The 20,851-nt window shown below is 36.7% G+C and overlaps 1 protein-coding gene across 3 annotated transcripts in view; it reads right to left on the minus strand.

Annotated features, from left to right (window-relative positions):
- Positions 1-20,851, minus strand: part of LYRM7 (LYR motif containing 7) — an 87,394-nt gene that overhangs the window by 43,736 nt on the left and 22,807 nt on the right. For 2 of the 3 annotated variants that reach the window (XM_049873091.1, XM_049873069.1), the window contains exon 5: positions 12,411-14,129. The exons of the other annotated variant lie outside the window; for it this stretch is intronic. In XM_049873091.1, coding sequence (XP_049729048.1) covers positions 14,059-14,129 — 71 coding nt within the window. In that variant the 3' untranslated portion in view covers positions 12,411-14,058. Of the gene's footprint in view, positions 1-12,410; positions 14,130-20,851 lie in introns of those variants that run through there. 3 annotated transcript variants of the gene reach the window in all.

Genomic DNA, 20,851 nt, shown 5'->3' on the forward strand with positions numbered 1-20,851 from the left:
CCAAGAGGCAGTCATTTAAACAGAACAAGGGGATACTGCATGGTTTCAAATCAGGAAAGGTGTATGTCAGAGTTGTATCTTTTCAACATATTTATTCAAATTATATGCTGAGCAAATAATCCGAGAAACTGGACTATATGAAGTAGAATGGGGCATCAGGATTGGAGGAAGACTCGTTAACAACCGTGATATGCAGGTGACAAAAACTTACTTGCAGAAAGTGAAGAGGACTTGAAGCAGTTACTAATGAAGATCAAAGACCACAGCCTTCAGTATTGATTACACCTCAACATAAGGAAAACAAAAATCCTCACAACTGGACCAATAAGCAATAGCCTGATAAACAAAGAAAAGATTGATGTCAAGGATTTCATTTTACTTGGATCTGTGATCAATGCCCGTGGAGACAGTAGTCAAGAAATCAAATGACATAGTGCATTTGAACAAATCTGCTGCAGAAGACCTTTTTAAAGTTTTGAAAAGCAGTCAGTTTGAGGACTAAGGTGCACCTGACCCAAGCCATGATATTTTCTTTTTTTCCTTGTTGTTCTTTTTTTTTTTTTAATAGAACTTTAGAAACTAGAACAAACTAGTTTCTCATCAAACAGTTAGTACACACATTGTTGTATGACTTTGATTAACAACCCCATGACATGTCAACAGCCTCTCTTCACAACCCTGGGTTCCCTATTACCAGCTGTCCTTTTCCTCCTACCTTTCAGCCCCTGCCCCAGGGCTGGCGAGCTCCTTTAGTCTTGTTTTGTTCCATGAGACTATTCAATGTTTGGCTGAAGGGTGAACCTCAGGAGTGGCCTCATTACTGAGCTGAAAGGGTGTCCGGGGGCCATACTCTCAGGGTTTCTCCAGTCTCTGTCAGGCCAGCAAGTCTGGTCTTTCTTTTTGAGTTAGAATTTTGTTCTACATTTTTCTCCAGCTCTCTCTGGGACCTTCTATTGTGATCCCTGTCAGGGCAGTCAGTGGTGGTAACCAGGTACCATCTAGTTGTACTGGACTCAGTCTGCTGGAGGCCGTGGTAGATGTGGTCCATTAGTCCTTTGGACTAATCTTTCCCTTATGTCTTTACTTTTCTTCATTCTTCCTCGATCCAGAAGGGGTGAGACCAGTGGAATATACTAGATGGCCACTCACAGACTTTTGAGACCCCAGACACTACTCACCAAAGTAGAATGTAGAATGTATTCTTTATAAACTCTGTTATGCCAATTGAGCTAGATGTTCCTGAGACCATGGTAGCCATGATATTTTTGATCACCTCAGATGCATGTGAAAGCTGGACAATGAATAAAGAAGACCAAAGAAGAATTGATGCCTTTTAATTGTTTTGTTGTTAAAGAATATTGACTATAACATGGACTGCCATAAGAACTAACAAGTCTATCCTGGAAGAAACTCAGCCAGAGTGCTCCTTGGAAGCAGGATGGGGAGACTTGTATCTCATGTACTTCAGACATGTTATCAGGATGGAGCAGTGGTACCTGGTAAAGTAGAGGGTCAGCAAAAAAGAGGAAGACCTTGAAGAGATGGATTGACACAGTGAGTGTAACAATGGGCTTAAACAGCAATGATTGTGAAGATGGTGTGGGACTGGGCAGTGTTTCCTTCTGTTGTGCATAGGGGTCACTATGAGTTGAAACTCAGACAATAGCACCTAAGAACAACAACTGTGAACATTCTTTAGATAGAGTTTAGTTATTTAAAAGATTTCTATTTCATATATAATGTGAATCAACAATAATTCATTATGGTCTTTTCAATACCAATACTTAACAATTAACAAAAAATGTACACAATTCACCTATGGAAAAGAGCCGATAGGAAGTGGGAAGAGGGAGAAAGGAAGACAGGGCTGCAAATGGAGAAAGAACTTCACTTTTATCAGTTGTTGTTGTTAGGTGCGGTGGAGTTGGTCCTGACTCATAGCGACCCTATGTACCATAGAATGAAACACTGGCTGGTCCTGCGCCATCCCTACAATTGTTGCAGACACTGTGTCAGTCCATCTCCTTAAGGGTCTTCTTCTTTTCCACCGATCCTGTGCTTTACCAAGTGTGATGTCCTTCTCCAGGGACTGATCCCTCCTGACAACATGCCCAAAGTATGTAAGATGCAGTCTCGCCATTTTTACTTCTAAGGAGCACTCTGGTTGTATTTCTTTCAAAATAGACTTGTCAGCTCTTCTGGCAGTCCGTAGTATGGTCAATATTCCTCGACAAGTAAGACCATTTTTTCTCTACTTTAGCAATGGCTCATGAGTGGTGGTAAAATAAAATGAACAAGTCAGAAGGCATAAAGCTGCTCCATCTTGTAATAGAAGTAGTCCATAAAAGCTTTGATCTCTTGGAAAAAGAGGGTGGGTACTTTTTGGGGACTTTATTGGTTTTTGTTGTCACTGTGCTCACAGAAGAAAACATTACATTTTAAAACCTGAGGGCAGGTTCATGTTTGTCACTTCTTTTGTATTTCGTAAACTGCTTGTCAGAAACCCTGGTGGCCTAGTGGTTAAGTGCTACGGCTGCTAACCAAAAGGTCAGCAGTTCAAATCCACCAGGGGCTCTTTGGGAACTGGACGGGGCAGTTCTACTCCGTCCTATAGGGTCACTATGATTCGGAACGACTCGCTGGCAACCAGATTTTTTTTTTAATAGTGTCTACTGCTGTGCTTTGCATATTAAAAAAAAAAAAAGTTGCCGTAGAGTTGATTCCAACTCATGGCGACCTCTATGTATCAGAGTAGAACTGTGCTCCATAGGGTTTTCAATGTCAGGTTTTTTGGAAGTAGATCACTAGGCCTTTCTTCTGAGGTGCTTCTGGGTGGATTTGAACCTCCAATCCTGAGGTTAGCAGCAGAGCTTGCCGACCATTTGTACTACCCAGAGACTTCTTACATATAAAAGAATGCTAATATTGATTTGTCTGGAAGACAGAATGGATGAGAGGAACGTTTAGAGTCTGAGATGAAGTAGTCCTGGAGATGCTTTGGTCTTGGAGATATACAGACAAGTGTGTATAACTGGGAGATTAGAGTCAAATGTGAACAGGCACCCGATAAGGCTAGAACTGTGCAGGTAACCAGATCATCGCAAATGTTTTACTAAAACGTCACCTAACCAATGGCTCATGCTGAACAAAATTCCAGCAAGAGTTCTGCCCTGATCTGCTCTGTGATCTTAAATAATTAATTACCCTTGGCCCTTCTAGCTCATTTTCTATAATAAGATATTATGTCAAGGAGCTATGAAGTCACATTAGCTAAATGTGCTGTTCCAGATGGAAATAAGTGTTATTGCTGCTTGTTTAGAAATATTTTCTGAGAAAAAATGTGAAAATTATTTTAAAACCGGATTACTCTTAAAACAAATGACATAATTAAATGCAAGCATATGACCAGAGCATTATGCAGTAACAACTTACATTTAAAGAAACTCAATACTTCCTGTATCAACCATTACTCAGCCATAACGATACAAAATATAAAAGAACTAGAGAGATGATACACAGAAATAATCACAGCCTTATTCAGATAGAGACCTACATTACAGTTGCTGTGGCAACCCACAGCCTTTATTTTCCTGCATAGTGTGTGTTATCAAAGCCACTACCTGATGTTTTTGTAAATGACGTTATAGCAGCCCGAGTTCACCATCCCACCGAATTTGGTTTTCATCCTTATTTGTTCACTATTGTGGAAGGCAGTAATAAAGTGCTACAGTCCCTGGAAAAAAAAGTTGGCCTTTATTTTCAGTGTAAAGAGTCAGTATTTTATTCTTATGAAAAGGATATTGAAGTACATTTAGAATAAGCAACAAATGTGGTTTATAAATAAACTGCTACCAGGGAGCTTCCTAGTGCCAGACTTAGTTAAGTGGTAATAATTTTTGAATCTTGAAATATAATACGATTGTGGATTTAACATTTACTGGTGTAATTCATACCATTATCAATAACAAAAAAAATAAAATTTTTTTTTGTGTGTCCAAGTCACTACGCCAAGACCACAGGGGCTAACATAAACCTTACTTTCCTTTTTAAGTAAACTTTTTAAAATTGTAGTATAACATGCATATTTGCAGAAAGACACACAGATCAGAAGTGTAGAAGGTCAAAGGATTTTCACAAAGTGAACATAACTGTGTAAACCCACTTAGATCAAAATATAGGCCATTGCTAGCACTCCAGTAGTGCCTGGATCTTTTTTCTAATTGTTATTTGCCTTCTCTCAAAAGTTATCCACTATCCCTACCTACTTCTATGTCAAAGATTGCTTTTAATCTTTTAAAAAATAAGCCTTTTAATTAAAGTATAACATATATACAGAAAAGTGGCCAAATCATAAGTATACAACCAATTAGTTTTAATAAACAGAACACCCATATGTCCAGCACCTAGATAAAAAACCAGAAGAACATTACCAACATCCCAGAAGCCCCCTTATGTCTTCCTACAGTCATTTCCCCCAGCCCCAAGGTAACTTCTACCCTGATTTTTAACACCATAGGTTAGTTTCACCTGTTTTTTTCCCCCCCGTTTCTGCCTTCTCATTTCGCCTCCAGACAGGAGCTGCCCATTTAGTCTCAAGAAGCACAATCTTCACAAATACCTTTTAATGCCTTATAGTCCACTCTAACCCCTGTCTGAAAAGTTGGCTATGGAAATGGTTTTAGTTTTGGGCTAACAGACAGTCTGGGGGCCATGTCTTCTGGGGTCCCTCCAGTCTCAGTCAGACATACTAGAGTTTGACTTCTGCATACTACTTTTCTCCTGCTCCGTCAGGGGACTCTTTGTTGTGTTCCCGTCAGGGCAGTCACTGGTGGTAGCCGAGCACCATCTAGCTCTTCTGGTCTCAAGCTGTTGGAATCTCTGGTTTATGTGGCCCCTTCTGTCTCTTGGGCTCTTAATTTCCTGTGTCTTTGGTATTCTTCATGCTCCTTTGCTCCATGTGGGTTGGGACCAATTGATGCATCCTAGATGGCCGCTTGCTAGCTTTTAAGACTCCAAACACCACTCACCAAATTTTGTTATGCCAATTGACCTAGATGTCCCCTGAAACCATGGTTCCCAGACCCCAGCCCCTGCTACTCTGTCCCTTGAAGTGTTTGACTGTGTTCAGGAAACTTCTTAGCTTTTGGTTTAGTCCAGTTGTGCTGACTTCCCCTGTATTGAGTTTCACCTGTTTTGAAGTTTGAGTAAATGCATCACAAAGTATGCACTTCTTTCATCCCTACATTCTGTTTGTGAGATTTATGCATGATGTTGTATATAGCAATATTTTTTTTTCATTCTCATTGCTATACAGTAAGTATCTCATGGTAAGAATATATCACAATTTATTTACTCATTCTCTTGTTTTGGTCATGTGAATTGTTTCTAGTTTAGGATATTAAAAATAGTAATGCTGTGAACATTTGCCTTTTAGTAAATATAGTTCCATACCTCAGAGTACAAGTGCTGGGTAATTGGATATGCATATATCCAACCTTGGTTGTTGTTGTTAGTTGTAACTGAGCCAGCTCTGACTCATAATGACCTTATGTATAAAAGAATGAAACATTGCCTGTTCCTGCACCATCTTCATGATCTTTGATATGTTTGAGCCCATTGTGTAAATCCATCTCATTGAGGGTTTCCCTCATTTTCGCTGACACTCTATCAAACGTGAATTTGTCTTATCAATTTACATTCTTGTTAGCAACATATAGAAGTTCCAGGTGCTCCACATCTTTGCCAACACTTGGTGTTATCTGTTATTTACATTTTAGTCATTCTGATGGGCATGCAGTGATATTGCATTGCAGTTTATTTTGCATTTTCACGATAGCTAACAAAGTTGAGCACATTTTCACAGGTTTATTGGTCAATTAGACATTCCCTTTGCTGAGGTGTTTTTTCAAGTCTTTTGCCCATTTTTCTAATGTATGTATTTCGTATATTGATTTGTAGGAGTTCTTCATATATTCTGGATATGACGCACATATATGTGTTGCAAATATTTTCTCCTACTCTGTAGTTTGTCCATTTACTTTCTTAATGGTGTCTTTCAGCAAAGAGAAAATCTTAACTTTAATATAGCCCAATTAATCAATTTTTTCCTTTACAGTTAATGATTTTTTTTTTTTTTTTGGTATCCTATTTAAGAAATCTTTGCTCACTCCAAGGTCATGAAGATAGTGGTCTATGTTTTCCCTAAAAGTTTTATTGTTTTATCATGTTTAGATCTGCATTCTTCAGTATAGTGTGAGCTATGATCCATAATTTATTTTTCTACATTGATATTCTATTGACTCAGCACCACTTATTTAAAAGAATATATTTCTAAATTACATTTTTGAGATAAGCCTACACGAGAAGGCATACTCAGAAAATATGTCCTAGAGCAGAATCATATATATAATTATGTGGCAGATGTTCTAGATTGCCAATACAGATAAAAAAATAATTAATTTCTTTTGTCTCTAGACCAGGAGTTAGCACTTTTTTTTTTTCTTTCTGTAAAGAGGCAGAAAGTAAAACTTTAGGCATTGTAGGCCATATGGTTTCTTTCACAACTACTCAACTCTAGGGCTATATCAAGAAAGCAATCATAGACAATATGCAGCTGAATGACTGTGGCTGTGTTCCACTCAAACATTATTTACAAAAACGGAGGAAAATGTATTAGAATGTCTTTATGACTTTGAAGTATAAAAGAATTTCTTAACAAGGCACAAAAGCACACTTGATAAAGGAAGATTTAAAAAAGTATGAATACAGTAGAATAAACTCCCAATACTACGAGCTTATCATAAACAGAGTTAAAGGACGAGTCATATATTGGAAGAAGATATTTGCAGCACAGATAAAGCATCAGTATTCAGAATATATGTATACATAAAAGAGCATAAGAAAAAGACAAACCAATAGAGAAAAGCAGGCCAAAAATATGAACACACATTCACAGTGGAAGAAACTGTAATGGCCAATAAATATTTGACAAGATGATCTGCCTCACTGGTTGTCAGGAAGTGCAATTAGAAAAAAGTGATACAATTTCATACTCATCAGTTTAACAAAAATGAGAGAAGTCTTATATAACAATAACTGTGAGGATATGTAGAAATGGAACTTCTCACACACTGCTGGTTGGAGTGTAAGCTGGTACAATCACTTTAAAAAGCTAGTTAAAATTTCTTGGGAAAGTTGAACATGTACATACCCTATGACCTAGCTGTTCTATTTCTTGGTATATAGCCAGATTAAACTTTTACACGGGTGCAAGAATTCATTTATTGATTTTTTTTTATCAAATTGATTTGCGATATCAAAAAAATTGGAAATAATCCTGTTGTTCATCAACAGAGGCATGAAAGGACAAACTAGCTTATTGTTTTGATGGAATAAAACAATAAAAATGAAAGGCATAGATATTCATGCAACAACATAGATAAATTTCCAAAGTATGATGAAAAACAAGTTGTAGAAGAATACATGGAAGATTTTAAAACCACAAAGCAATACAATATAATTTTTTAAAACTGAGTATTTTTTTAGAGCAGCTTTCAAGTTTACCGAAAAATTGTGCCAACTACAGAGTTCCCATATGCCCTCTCTCCCCCTGCACACTGTTTCTCCCGTTACTGGCATCTTGCATTTTTGTGGTACATTTGTTACAACTGAGGAACAAATACTGATACATTATTATTAAATGAAGTCTATAGTTTACATTATGGTCCATGCTTCTTGTTGTACAGTCTATGGGTTTGACAAATGCATAATCTCATGTGCTCACCACTACAGTGTCAGACAGAATAGTTTCACTGTCATAAAAATGCTCTGTGTTCTATTTATTCATTCCTATCCCCTCCCCTGATCCCCTGGAAACCATTGATGGTTTTACCGTCTCTATAGTTTTGCCTTCATATTGTTTTTGAATAGACACACATTTGGGAAGAAAACAAAAACGAGATGGGAATGATATCCACCAACAATTAAACAGTGATTATTCCTGTAGAGGAGAAAGGAGAAAGAGAAATGCGGTGGAACTTTAGCTTTGTAATATTTTATGACTTAATAGAAAGGAGATCTTTAAGCAAGCATGGAAAAATATAATATCTGTCAAATGTGGGAGGTAGGTTCATGAGTGTCTTATATTATTTTCTAATATTTGAAAAGTTTCATAGTTTTTTTAAAATTAAAAACCACTAGTAGCTTAAATACTGCCCTTTACAAATTATGTTGATATGCTCACTGTAAGACATATTCAAACATACAGAAACATGAGTAAACAGAATAAAATTCCTCCTTTACTACTCCTTTCCTCATATCTCATTTTCATTCCCTATTAACATTTAGCGTGCATAACTTCTATGCACTTGTACATACATATGCATAAGTGGATATATGGGATAAACTCTTTTTTTGCATAAGTGGATTCATAGCAGATATATTCTGTGACTTGCTTCTTTTACTTGACAATATGTTTTGCATCATTCATTTCAACCCCTGCATAATATACTACAGCCTTCAGTGTGGATTACACCTCAACATAAAGAAAACAAAAATCCTCACAACTGGACCAATAAGCAACATCATGATAAAGATTGATAAGTTGTCAAGGATTTCATTTTACTTAGATCCATAATCAACACCCACAGAAGCAGCAGTCAAAAAATCAAAAGATGCATTGCATTGGGCAAATCTGCTGCAAAAGACCTGTTTAAAGTATTGAAAAGCAAAGATGTCACCTTGAAGACTAAGGTGCGCTTGACCCAAGTCATTATGTTTTCAGTCACCTCACATGCATGCGAAAGCTGGACAATGAAAAAGGAAGAAAAAAGATGAATTGATGCCTTTGAATTGTGGTGTTGGTGAAGAATATTGAATATATCATGGACTGCCAATAGAACGAACAAGTCTGTCTTGGAAGAAGTACAGCCAGAATGCTCCTTAGAAGCTCGGACGGCTAAGACTTCATCTCATGTACTCTGGACATGTTATCAGGAGGGACCAGTCCCTGGAGAAGGACATCATGTTTGGTAAAGTAGAGGGTCAGTGAAAAAGAGGAAGACCCTTAACGAGATGGATTGACACAGCGGCTGCAACAATGGGCTCAAGCATAGCGATGACTGTGAGGATGGTGCAGGACCAGGGTTTCATTCTGTTGTACACAGGGTTGCTACAAGTTGGAACCGATGGGACGGCACCTAACAACAACATGTAGACATATTTGTTGATCTCTTGGAATTTTGGTAAATTAATTTTCAGAGAACTAACATCTCCACAATTTTCAATTGCCCCATCTAGGAACATAAAAAAAAAAATTATCTTTTTAAAGTAATTTATTTTGTTTTTTGTTGTTGTTGTTGAGAATATACACAGCAAAAACACCCTAATTCAAGTTTCTACATGTACAATTCAGTGACATTGATTACATTCTTTGACTTGTGCAACCATGCTCAACCTCCTTTTCTGAGTTGTTCCTCTCCATTAACATAAACTCTCTGTCTCCTAAGGTTCCTATCTAATGTTTCCAGTTAGATACATTGTCAATATGATCTTAAAAGAGCATAACGCTCAAGGCAGATAGTCTACTAGTTAAGCGAAACTACTCTTTGGTTTTAAGAAGACTTCAGGGATATTTTTGGTTTAAGGTTTAAAGATTATCTCAGGGCAATAGTTTTGGGGCTTCATCTAGCCTCTGTGGCTCCAGAAAGTCTGGAGTCCTTGAGAATTTGAAATCCTGTTCTACATTTTCCCCCTTTTGTTCAGGGTCCTTTTATAGAATCTTTGATCAAAATGTTCAGTTATGGCAGCTGGGAACCATCCATAAAATGTCTTTGATTTTTAAGTTTTATAGTTTTGTGTGTGTGTGTGTGTGTATTCCTAGATACTTTATAGTTTTTTTTTTTTTTTTTTTTTTTGCTATTATAAACAAGATATCTTCTCCATTTCATTTCTTATTGGTTACAGCTGACATATAGTAAGGCTATACTAATTTTGTATCCATCCAATTTTGCTTTTGAAAATTCTGCTTAATAACTGAAATTTTCACTCCTTTGTTACCTATGGCTTTGTATTTACAGTTAAATTATTTGTCTTGTAAAGAACAATTACAGAAGTTCCACCTAGTCTCAATATTGTATGCTTTTTTTGGCTACTGTACTGACATTGAGAGATGCAACTGCAGGCAAAATAATAATAAATTTAAAACACAATTTGACCTAAACCTTAATTTCAAGGTTCTGAACTATAAAGTATCAAAGTACCTGCCATATTCTCCCTGGCTTCAAATCTTGAGTGAAGGAATATTTCCTACACATGCTTGACAAATATGATTCTCCTGCCACACATCATTTTTAACTTCTGCCAAAGGATTGTTTTACAAAGTTTGGCTGGGCCTCTAAGCCTGGATATCTGCAATTAGAATTTGTACAATACACTTTTCACTAGATTTCAATAGTCAGAGTGAAATGCTAGATTTGGGCAGCTCCCTGTGGGAGTTTTTTAAAACTAAATACATGAAAAAGATTTAATGTAGACAGTGTACAAGAGACAAATTGATAATCATCATATCAAAGTCTCTATAAATGGTTTACACAAAGAAACCCATATAGGTGCAGTATTTTGCTCTCTAAACTATCCTCAAACTTTGCTTTCCAACAGACCAAGAACTCATGAATTATTTTAAACGATATAATGCAGCTATCAAATAATTAGTTAAAATTTATTTGAAATAGATGCTATGAGGATAGAGGGCCAAATCTTTCAAAATTTGAAGCTTGTCATTTAGTGACAGTCAATCCTATTGTTGATATACTACACAAGAATTTTATTGCATAGTCTTAAGACATGAAAATATAATAAAGTGTGTGTGTGCATAAAGCTTATAGAAAACTACTTACCATTACCTTAGGCGTTGCTGTCAAGTTGATTCTGACTCATTAAGCTACTGGCTTTAATAAAATGAATATGTGAATTAATTTCTACTGCTCCTAACAAATAACCCAAGAAGCTGGACTATATGTAGCTACAGCATAAGGACTGGAGGAAGGCTCGTTAACAACCTACGATACGCAGATGACACAACCTTGCTCGCCAAAAATGAAGATGAATTGAAGTACTTACCAATGAAAGTCAGACTACAGCCTTCAGTATAGGTTACACCTCAACATAGAGAAAACAAAAATCCTCACAACTGGACCAATAAGCAACATCATGATAAACGGGGAAAAGATCGAAGTTGTCAAGGATTTCACTCTACTTGGATCAACAATCAATGTCCATGGAAGTAGCAGTCAAGAAATCAAATGACATATTGCATTGGGCAAATCTGCTACAAAAGACCTGTAAAAATATTTTTTCTAGAATTCAATTTTATTTATTTCATATTTTATTGAGTTTTTGGTGAACGTTTACAGCAAATTAGGTTTCCATTTAACAATTTCTATATGTATGTTCAGTGACATTGCTTACATTTTCTACATTGTGTCAACATTCTCATTATCTCCGTTCAGGTTGTTCTGCATCCATTAATCCAGCTTCCCTGCCACCCCCACACCTTCTCATCTTTGCTTTAGATTAAGTGCTGACCATTTGGTCTCATATAGATGATTTTTTTTTTTTTTTTTTTTAAAGAAGCACAGTACTCATGGGTGGTATTTTTTATTTTATGAGCCAATCTGTTTTTTAGTTGAAAGGTGACATCCAGGAGTACTTTCAGTTCAGAATTTAAAGGTAACTCAGGGCGATAGTCTCGGGGCTTCTTTTAGTCTATACCGGTCCAGTAAGTTGACTTCTTTAAAATTTTAAAAAGCAGAGATGTCATTTTGATGACTAAGGTGTGCCTGACCCAAGCCATGGTCTTTTCAATTGCCTCATATGCATGTGAAAATTGAACAATGTGAAAGAAAAATAAAAGAATTGATGCAATTGAATTGTAGCATTAGCAAAGAATATGAATATACCATGGACTGTCAAAGGAATGAACAAATCAGTCTTAGAAGAAATATGATGAGAATGCCCCTTAGACGTGAGAATGGGAAGACTTTATCTTGCTTATTTTGGACACGTCATCAGGAAAGATCTCTAGAAAAGGACACCATGCTTGGTAAAGCAAAGGGTCATGAAAATGAGAGAAACTCTTAATGAGATGGATTGACACAACAGCCATAACAATAGACTTAAATATACCAATCATTATGAAAATGGCATAGAACAAAGACTCAAAGGTAACTAACAACTGCTCCCAATGATAACTAGTTTGTAAAAAAAAAAATCTAATAAAATATTGAAATTAATGTGAATGAAGAATGCAACAGGGAGTTGAACAAAGATCCGTAAACTTCTAAAAAATGCTCAATGATACAGAAACAATCTGAAATATATATTAAAATTTAACTACATCTGCCAACTCTCCTCAAAATATCTAATATAAACACTTACTAAAATAGTAGTAAATCTGGGAATTTATACAGTGACAGTGTTGTGATGATTTTCAGCACTCTTTTAGAAGGGCCAATTTCAAATTTCAAACAACTTTAATTTTTATCTAGATATAATTTCCAAATACATAATGAGAAATATACATAGGAGATGAAGAATTATGTAGTGACTCTTTGACGCATACAATTCATTTCTTAGACTATTAATTGATTGTAAAAGTATTAAAAAGCATTAAGAATAACTTCTGGTTTATAGTTAAGTAGAAACCAGAAAACCGACCTGTTGGCGTCAAGTCAATTCCAACTCATATTAACCCTATAGGATGGACAGAGCTGCCCCATAGGGTTTCCAACGCTGTAAATCTTTACGGAAAAAGACTACCACATCTTTCTCCCATGGAGAGGCTGGTGGGTTTGAACCATCAACCTTTCAGTTAGCAACTGAGCCACTGGGGCTCCTTTATAGTTAAGTATGCTATGTCTTAATACTTTTAATAAGTTTTAGATCTTCTAAAATTAAATTATTTTCAAATATGACATTTAATATCCAATATGGATATACCAATGTTTTGCCAATGAGCAAAGCTTGTATTGGGAATCTTGCAAAAACTAAAAGCTTTGTGTCATCACTGAATGGGAGAATTCATCAGTGAATGGGAAAGGACACACTGTTCACTAAAAAGCAATGGTAAAGATGCACAGATAAAAGAGAAACAAAAATGTCAAACGCGATTTTATAGTTCTTAGCATTAGATGAGCATTAGATGACAGAATATGAAACTATTTTGTGAGCCTGCTGATCTCATCGGGGATGGGACAGGTGGAAGATGAAAGGCCATTTAAGTTTTCTTGATTAAAACGAAGACAGCTCAGCCATATACTACATGTTCACAACAAAGTCTAGCTGTGGCCTAGATACTGCTAATTCCTAAGGTTGTATTATAGTTTGATCAAAGGTCATATTTCCTAAAAAATTAGAATTTCTTCATTCTACAGGGATTCTAGGTGATTTTGATACTTTATTCTTCTATCGGCAGAAGACTGATAAAAATGTGTCTTTTTAAGAAGATAGAGACACTCTGTGTCTCTAAAAAGAAACTGTACAAGTATTTGTTGGCTACAGAAATAATTCTAGCGCTTTGGAAAACAAAGGCCACTTTCTGTGAAGAGCTGGCACACTGTGATTTCTGTGACCAATTTAATGTTTCTGGGACTAAATATCAACTTAATGTAATAACTTCCTTTATACACGAGAGGAAAAGGAAAACCCACCAACTTGTCAAAACACTTCATTTTCAAATAGTTATGATAAGACCAAAATACTCATCAAGGTCAAAGAGGTGTAAATATGATATACTTAAGTATTTATTTCACTTTATAAAGTTTGATTTTAAGTGAAAATGAAATATCTTCTTATCTAATGTCCATTAGAAATATTTAACTATATTCTGCTCTCGTTAGTGATGTCCCTTTTAACCTGAAATTTATTTATGAAGCTTTATTTTTAATTCACTCATTTTCAATATGCCAGTTCAGAGAAAAATAACTACATTTCCAGGACTTTTTCCAGAGTTATGTATTTTAAAATTAAAAAGTACAAATGCTCGATTTTTTCCTAGGAAATTCATTGCTTTTGAGTTGGCGCATCACAATATGGCACATTTTCTATAAGAAGGTCTTTCCTAGGAACCAATTCTGAAAGAAAAACATAAAGAGAATATTTAACATCATTACAATTAAATCCAAGTATACTGACTTCCCCCCTAAATTGATAATAATAAATGTTATGGGTTAAATTGTGTCCTCCAAAAGACATGTTTAAGTCCTAATAACTGGACCTATGCATGTGACCTTGTTTGGGGATATAGGGTACTCTTTGCAAATCTTATTAGCTTTCTCATACTGGTATAGGGTGGTTCCTGACCCTAATCTCTTCTATTTGGTGTCTTATAAAAGGGGAGAACAGGTACGGAAACAAGGTCACATACACAGGGAAAGACAGCTTGTGAGGATCCATCTGCAAGCCAAGGAGTGCCAAGAAACACCTGGGGCTATGGAAGCTGAAAGACACAATGAAGGATTTCCCCTAGAGCCAGCAGAGAGAGACAGAGAGAAAGAGAGAGAGCACTTGAAAGAGAGCATAGCCCTGCTGATGTTTTGAATTCAGACTTCTAGCCTCCAGAACTGTGAGAACATTTCTGTTCTTTAAAGTCACCCACTTTGTGGTATTTTATAATGGCAGCCCTACGAAATGAAGACAATAAAATATCTGGTTTTAAGGTAAATCTTCCAGGGATATTTTATTTCATTTAACAACTAACGTGGACTTTTTGATTCTAAATGGAGACAGACACTAGGATTCCCATTTCCATTGTACAGCAACATATACAACCAACTTAACCCTTTATCATTTATTTCTTAAACATAATTAAGTGAACAGAGTTCAGGTAAAACACATTATTGACCATCTAATTACCCAAAAACTAAACCCACTGCCATCGAATCGATTCTGACTCATAGCAACCCTATAGGACAGAGTAGAACTGCCCCACAGGGTTTCCAGAAAGTGCCTGGTAGACTCGAACTGCCAACCTTTTGGTTAGCTCCTGTAGCTCTTAACCACTATGTCACCAAGGTTTCCACCTGATTACAGATTATAAATAAATACAACTATCAATTAGAAAACTGGAATGGGGAACACATGGCAGCCACTGGTCCACAGCAAATCCTAAATCTTGCTAAATAGGAACAGCAAGGACTCCCTAGTCAGCCAATCTAACCCAAACCCACTGCCGTCGAATCGATTCCAACTCATAGTGACCCTACAGGACAGAGTAGAACTGCCCGATGGAGTTTCCAAGGGTCAGCCAATCTAGAAACTCCTAATTCTATTTTCTGGGAGACCTAAAGACCCTCTCTTGTCCAATGTCCTTCAAGGCCCCTAGTTCTGTCCTCTGGGTAATCTTCCTTGTTCAGAGATGGGGATGTTGGGAAAGATGCCCTTCTTTGGGACCTTTCTGGGGCACTGTAGCTCTCATAGCACATTTCCTGTTGATATAGGTTCAGGGGCCTAGTGATGGCCTTAAAGGTTGAAGATTTAATAGCCAGGTCTGAGGTTTCTTTGGCAATACACTTCCCTCAAAAAGTTTCAAGTCATTTCCACGTACAAGTAGCCACAGATGAGCACTCTGACAGTTTTTAAGTACAAAGATTCTCATCCTGTGGTAACAGCCTCTATGTTCTACCCTTCCCCCTACCGTTAGGCTTAATGTCACTTCCTTAAAGCAATTAAAAACAATAGGCTCAAAAAAATATATATATAAAAGAAGACTCCAGTGAGTAAATATACCCTATATCTGATCTTTGTCTGGTAGATAGATAAAGGTCTGGGGGCACTGATTTTATCCCATGTTAGAGCTCAGAAGCCTCCTACTTATACTGACTAGTTTTAAAATAGAGGAGCAATTGGCATTTTCAACCCTGTAAGACTCTACATTATTGGTCTCTCAGTCAATTTAGACTTTAGGCTGTAGACAGAAGAGTGCCTCTCAGTGACATAATACTTCTAATGCTTCATAGGTGGACTAGTTTAATCTGCATTCATACTCTTTGTCAATATTTTGCTGAAAGCAACAAGAAATATGCAGCACACACTGACATTCTGGTTATTTCCCTTATTGCTGTACCCTCAGGGGGCATTTGGTCTTTGTCCCAAGGAACAGGAAGAGGCACTGACCTTACGTTTCACCACAGCATAACAAGGGTTACTAGCTTGAAGTCCGTAATGATCAGTTCCACAATAATCATACCCCCTTCTACTTCTGCCTTTTGCATTTTAGGTTGTGAAATTTTCAGCAGCTCATTTCTGGTAACAAATTTGTTGCTCTCAGTTACAGGTATCATAAGCTGAGTCTTGCTGATTAAGTAGAAAAGGCATAACAAGCTTTTAGGTAACTCACAGAACTGCTGGAGGGCTATAGGTGTGCCAGGCTTGAGACTAAACTTCCAGGAACAATGTCCAAAGCCACAATGTAGAACTGGCCTGATGATAAAACTGCTGCTGCCTCATGGAGCACTAGAAGAAACTGCCACCATTTCACCCCCATGAGTACAAGAGGCCACACGTTGGATGCTGCCACAAACTCATTTTAACTGAAATTGCTCCTGCCACCACCCTACCACTGCCACTTCTGTACCGGACACTTGACCCTGTAACAGATTTTGTGCCCAATCTCTTTCTGCAAGCTGTTCACTTCTGAATATGGGTGAGTATGACTGCTGGCATCTACACAAAATGCCTGTGCCTGGGCTGCAATGTAAACTGAGCAACTAAACTTTCTATCTTTGGGATTTAGAGTTCATTCAAATGAAAACTCCTGAAAAAAGTAAGAACATTCAAAAAGTGGCAAAGAACCAGAAAACACTACTCTATCCCTTGACCCAATTCACGTCACTACTAAGTAATCTTTGGAACAAAAAGTACTATTGGACTTTTCTGTATTCGTTAATTGCTAACACTTTAATGAAGCTAAACATACCAAAGGTATATTTACATGCTATATACTGATGTCTATAATGTGACCACTTCCTTTGCTGTTTAATTGTATGACACTATTTTTCAGTGTAATTTTGTTTTATGGATTTTTGTTGTTGTTAGGTGCCCTTGAGTTGGTTTTTTACTCATAGCGATCCTATGTGATACCACAGAAAAGCCCCATAGAGTTTTCTTGGCTGTGATCTTTATGGAAACAGATTACCAGGTCTTGTTTTCCTGAGGAGCCTCTGGGTGGGTTTGAACCGCCAATCTTTCAGAGGAGCTGCTGGGTAGGTTTGAACTGTCAATTTTTCAGTTAGCAGCCAAGTGCTTAACCATTGAGCTCCTTTATTGATTCTAAAATCCCTGAATTTGTTCTCTATGTAAGATACCAAAATACCATACCACCACCAATTTATTGAAGTTGCCTGGTCTTTGACAAGGAACCGTACTGAGATCATGGTTTATTTCCTGTACTTTAGGGCCCTGAAAAATCTTATCTACTTTGCTCATATTAAATGCATCATTCGAAAAGTAATCATTTGAAAGAAAACGCTTTTAATTCATCTATGGACCAAATATAAAAATTTAGGTCAAGGCTTTAATTATCTGTAGATGGCATTGTTTATAGCATGGCAATCATAGAAGCATTTTGGATATATGGTAAAACTTGTAAAATCTGGAACCTGTGAAAGACAGAAACCTGTCAGAGAAGGAAAACTCAAATATTTTCCACTACATTGAGTGATAGAAAAGTGGTTAAGACTATACCCTGTCAAAGGTGGAAAACTTTCAAGACCTGGAAAAACAAGACAGTCCCATCAATTTCTGGCTCTCACAGGTTTCCCTGTAGTAATTTATAGGACGCTAAAATATTTAACTCTGATATTACAAGAACTTTGCTAAATATATCAATCACATAAATATAAATCCTCTTGAAACGATAAACTCAAATTAGAGAACTTGGAACACAATACTGTTTTCTTCCAAGAACACAGCCTCTACCCACCAAATTTGGATTTGGAGCTCTGTCTTTGGGCCTCAACAATACCTCTGCATCTCTTACCATGGCACCTAACGGACTGTGACTGCACATTTAATGGTCTATCTTCTCTAGGCACTCTCAGTTCTCTAAGGACAGGAACCACACCTGTCTTGCCCATTGTTCCATCCCAGTGCCTAGCACAAAACGTATTCAATAAGATGTTTATTGAATCACATTAACTTGTCTTGGAATACAGACTATAAGATAGTGTTAGGCAAAGATAAACTTAATTAAACTAAAGGGTGGAAGTTTAAAAATGTGTCTGAAATAACGAAAAACCTCCTAGAGCTTCTTTTTTTTTTTATGTAGCACACATGTTCAGAATCATGTCTCTATTTTGTTTGTCTTACATATATGCCAGAGTAGACATCATAAAATATGGACAATGCTATTCAAAACCAAGCACCACTAATATATAACCAAAAACCAAACCCACTGCGGTCAAGTCGGTTCTGATTCATAGTGACCCCAAACGGTTTCCAAGGCTGTAAATCTCTACAGAAGCAGACTGCCACATCTTTCTCCTGCAGAGCTGCTGGTGGTTTCAGTTAGCAGTCGATTGCTTTAATCACTGTGCCACCAGGGCTCACCACTAATATACAGACACTTGAAGCCCTGGGTTTTCTTGGTACCATCTTTATTCATAAATTTGATTAGTGTTTATAGAATATATGTTTGATAAAGGTCAATGCTGAAACCAGACTACTATGTCCAAATTAGAAAGAGGACTTGGACAACTTTCAATAGTCAATGAGAAAAGAAGCGCAGAACTATGTTAATTTCAGGATTTTTTTTAAAGTCATAGCTACTACTTTTCTATAAAAGACCTAGGGAAGGTTATGCTGAACCAATGACGAGAATTGCATGAATGAAAAATTATGATTCATCCAAATTAGTGCACCTGAGATCATAAAAAAATAAATTACAAAAATTGGGAACATTTGGAAAGAAAAATAGTTTCTACAATGTTTTTTTAAAGATTTAAAAATATGGAGTGTTTTTCAAAAGATGAAACCAGGTTTATAATAATGAACCTTGAAATCATCTGTAAGGATAAAGTGATTTTTTAAAAAAAGGGAAAAATAAGAAATTGTTTAGGATAAAAAGTCCTTGCTGGGATTCAGTACTAAATTTTCACTGTAGACATTATTTGAAAGGGAAGAAAAAGAAATTTAGATTTAGAATTAATGCATATAAGGTGACTGCTCCTGCAGATAAAGTTTCATTTTTCTATTATTTCTCATTTTGGGGCATTATATGATATCCTTTGCAAACACACAATCACAACTCTCCATTTTCTAGCCAAGAAACAGAATTTAAATTCCTCTCTCCTCTATGTGCCAGTACAAATACTGTTCAAATATTAGGAATAATTCTGCGTAAAGTAATTTTTAAAACAGAAATTAAAAAATGTTACATTTTGGATCCATAAGCATAAAAACGAAAGAATCAGCCATTATTAAGGCTGATTAATATAGCAATATATCCACCAGGCGCTCCTTGGAAACTCTATGGGGCAGCTCTACTCTGTCCTATAGGGTCGCTATGAGTTGGAATCGATTTGATGGCAATGGGCAATGGGTTGGGATATACCAATCATGAAAAAGAGTCAAAATATTTGATCCTGTTGGAAAATTAAATTACACAGAAAACCAAAAGATAAAGAGAAATCAAAACCAACATTGTCATATCTAATGTTTGAAATATAAACATCAAATTTAGATATTTGACATAATTTACATTTTTAATCATAGGATAAAAATAATAATAAAATGTTAGCTACATTAAATAGAAGCTCTAAAGGTCATTTTAAGATTAAAGCTAGTGGCTATAAATTTTAAATTTAGGATTAACTATGTTTGCTGCCCATATGAAAGTAATTCAAATTTTTTGATAAATTCTCATTACCTGAAAATAACTGCCCTTTGTATTACCCTTATATTACCAGATATCAAGATTTATTATAAGGGCGTAGTAATGAAGACAGCATGGCAAGGACAGAAGAACAGATTAATTGGTGAGATGGTAAAGTCCAGAAATAGATTCATACAAATATAGTTACCTGATTTTACGACAAAGGTGACCCCGCAGTGCGGTGGGGGAAAGAGTCGCCTTTTCAACAAATGATGCTGGATCGACTGGATATCCACATATAAAAAAATAAATCTTGACCCCCGTCTCACACTGTCTTAGTTACCTAGTGCTGCTGTGACAGAAATACCACAAGTGGGTGGTTTTAACAAACAGAAATTTATTTTCTCAGTTTAGGATGTTAGAAATCTGAATTCAGGGTGCCAGCTCTAGAAGAAGGCTTTCTCTCTCTCTTGGCTCTGGGGGAAGGTCCTTGTTCCTTGGTGATCTTCATGTGGCTTGGCATTCTTCCCTCATCTCTGCTTGCTTTCTTGTCCTAATCTGTCCTTTTCGTATCTCAAAGGTGATTGGCTTAAAACATACCTGTCTTGGTTATCTAGTACTGCTGTAACAGAAACACCACAAGTGGATGGCTTTAACAAAGAGAAGTTTATTTTCTCACAGTCCAGTAGGCTAGAACTCTGAATTCAGGGTGCCAGCTCCAGGGGAAGGCTTTCTCTCTCTGTCAGCTCTGGAGGAAGGTCTTTGTAATCAGTTTTCCCTTGGCAGGGAGCATCCCAGCACAGGAACCTCAAGTCTAAAGATGTGCTCTGCTCCCGGCACTGCTTTCTTGGTGGTATGAAGTCCCCATGTCTCCCTGCTTGCTTCTCTCCTTTATATCTCAAAAGAGATTGGCTTAAGACACTATCTAATCTTGTGGATCTCATCAATATAACTGCCACTAATCCATCTCCTTACATCATTGTG

This window comes from Elephas maximus, chromosome 2 (assembly GCF_024166365.1).
Source record: "Elephas maximus indicus isolate mEleMax1 chromosome 2, mEleMax1 primary haplotype, whole genome shotgun sequence".
Taxonomy (NCBI): Eukaryota; Metazoa; Chordata; class Mammalia; order Proboscidea; family Elephantidae; genus Elephas; species Elephas maximus.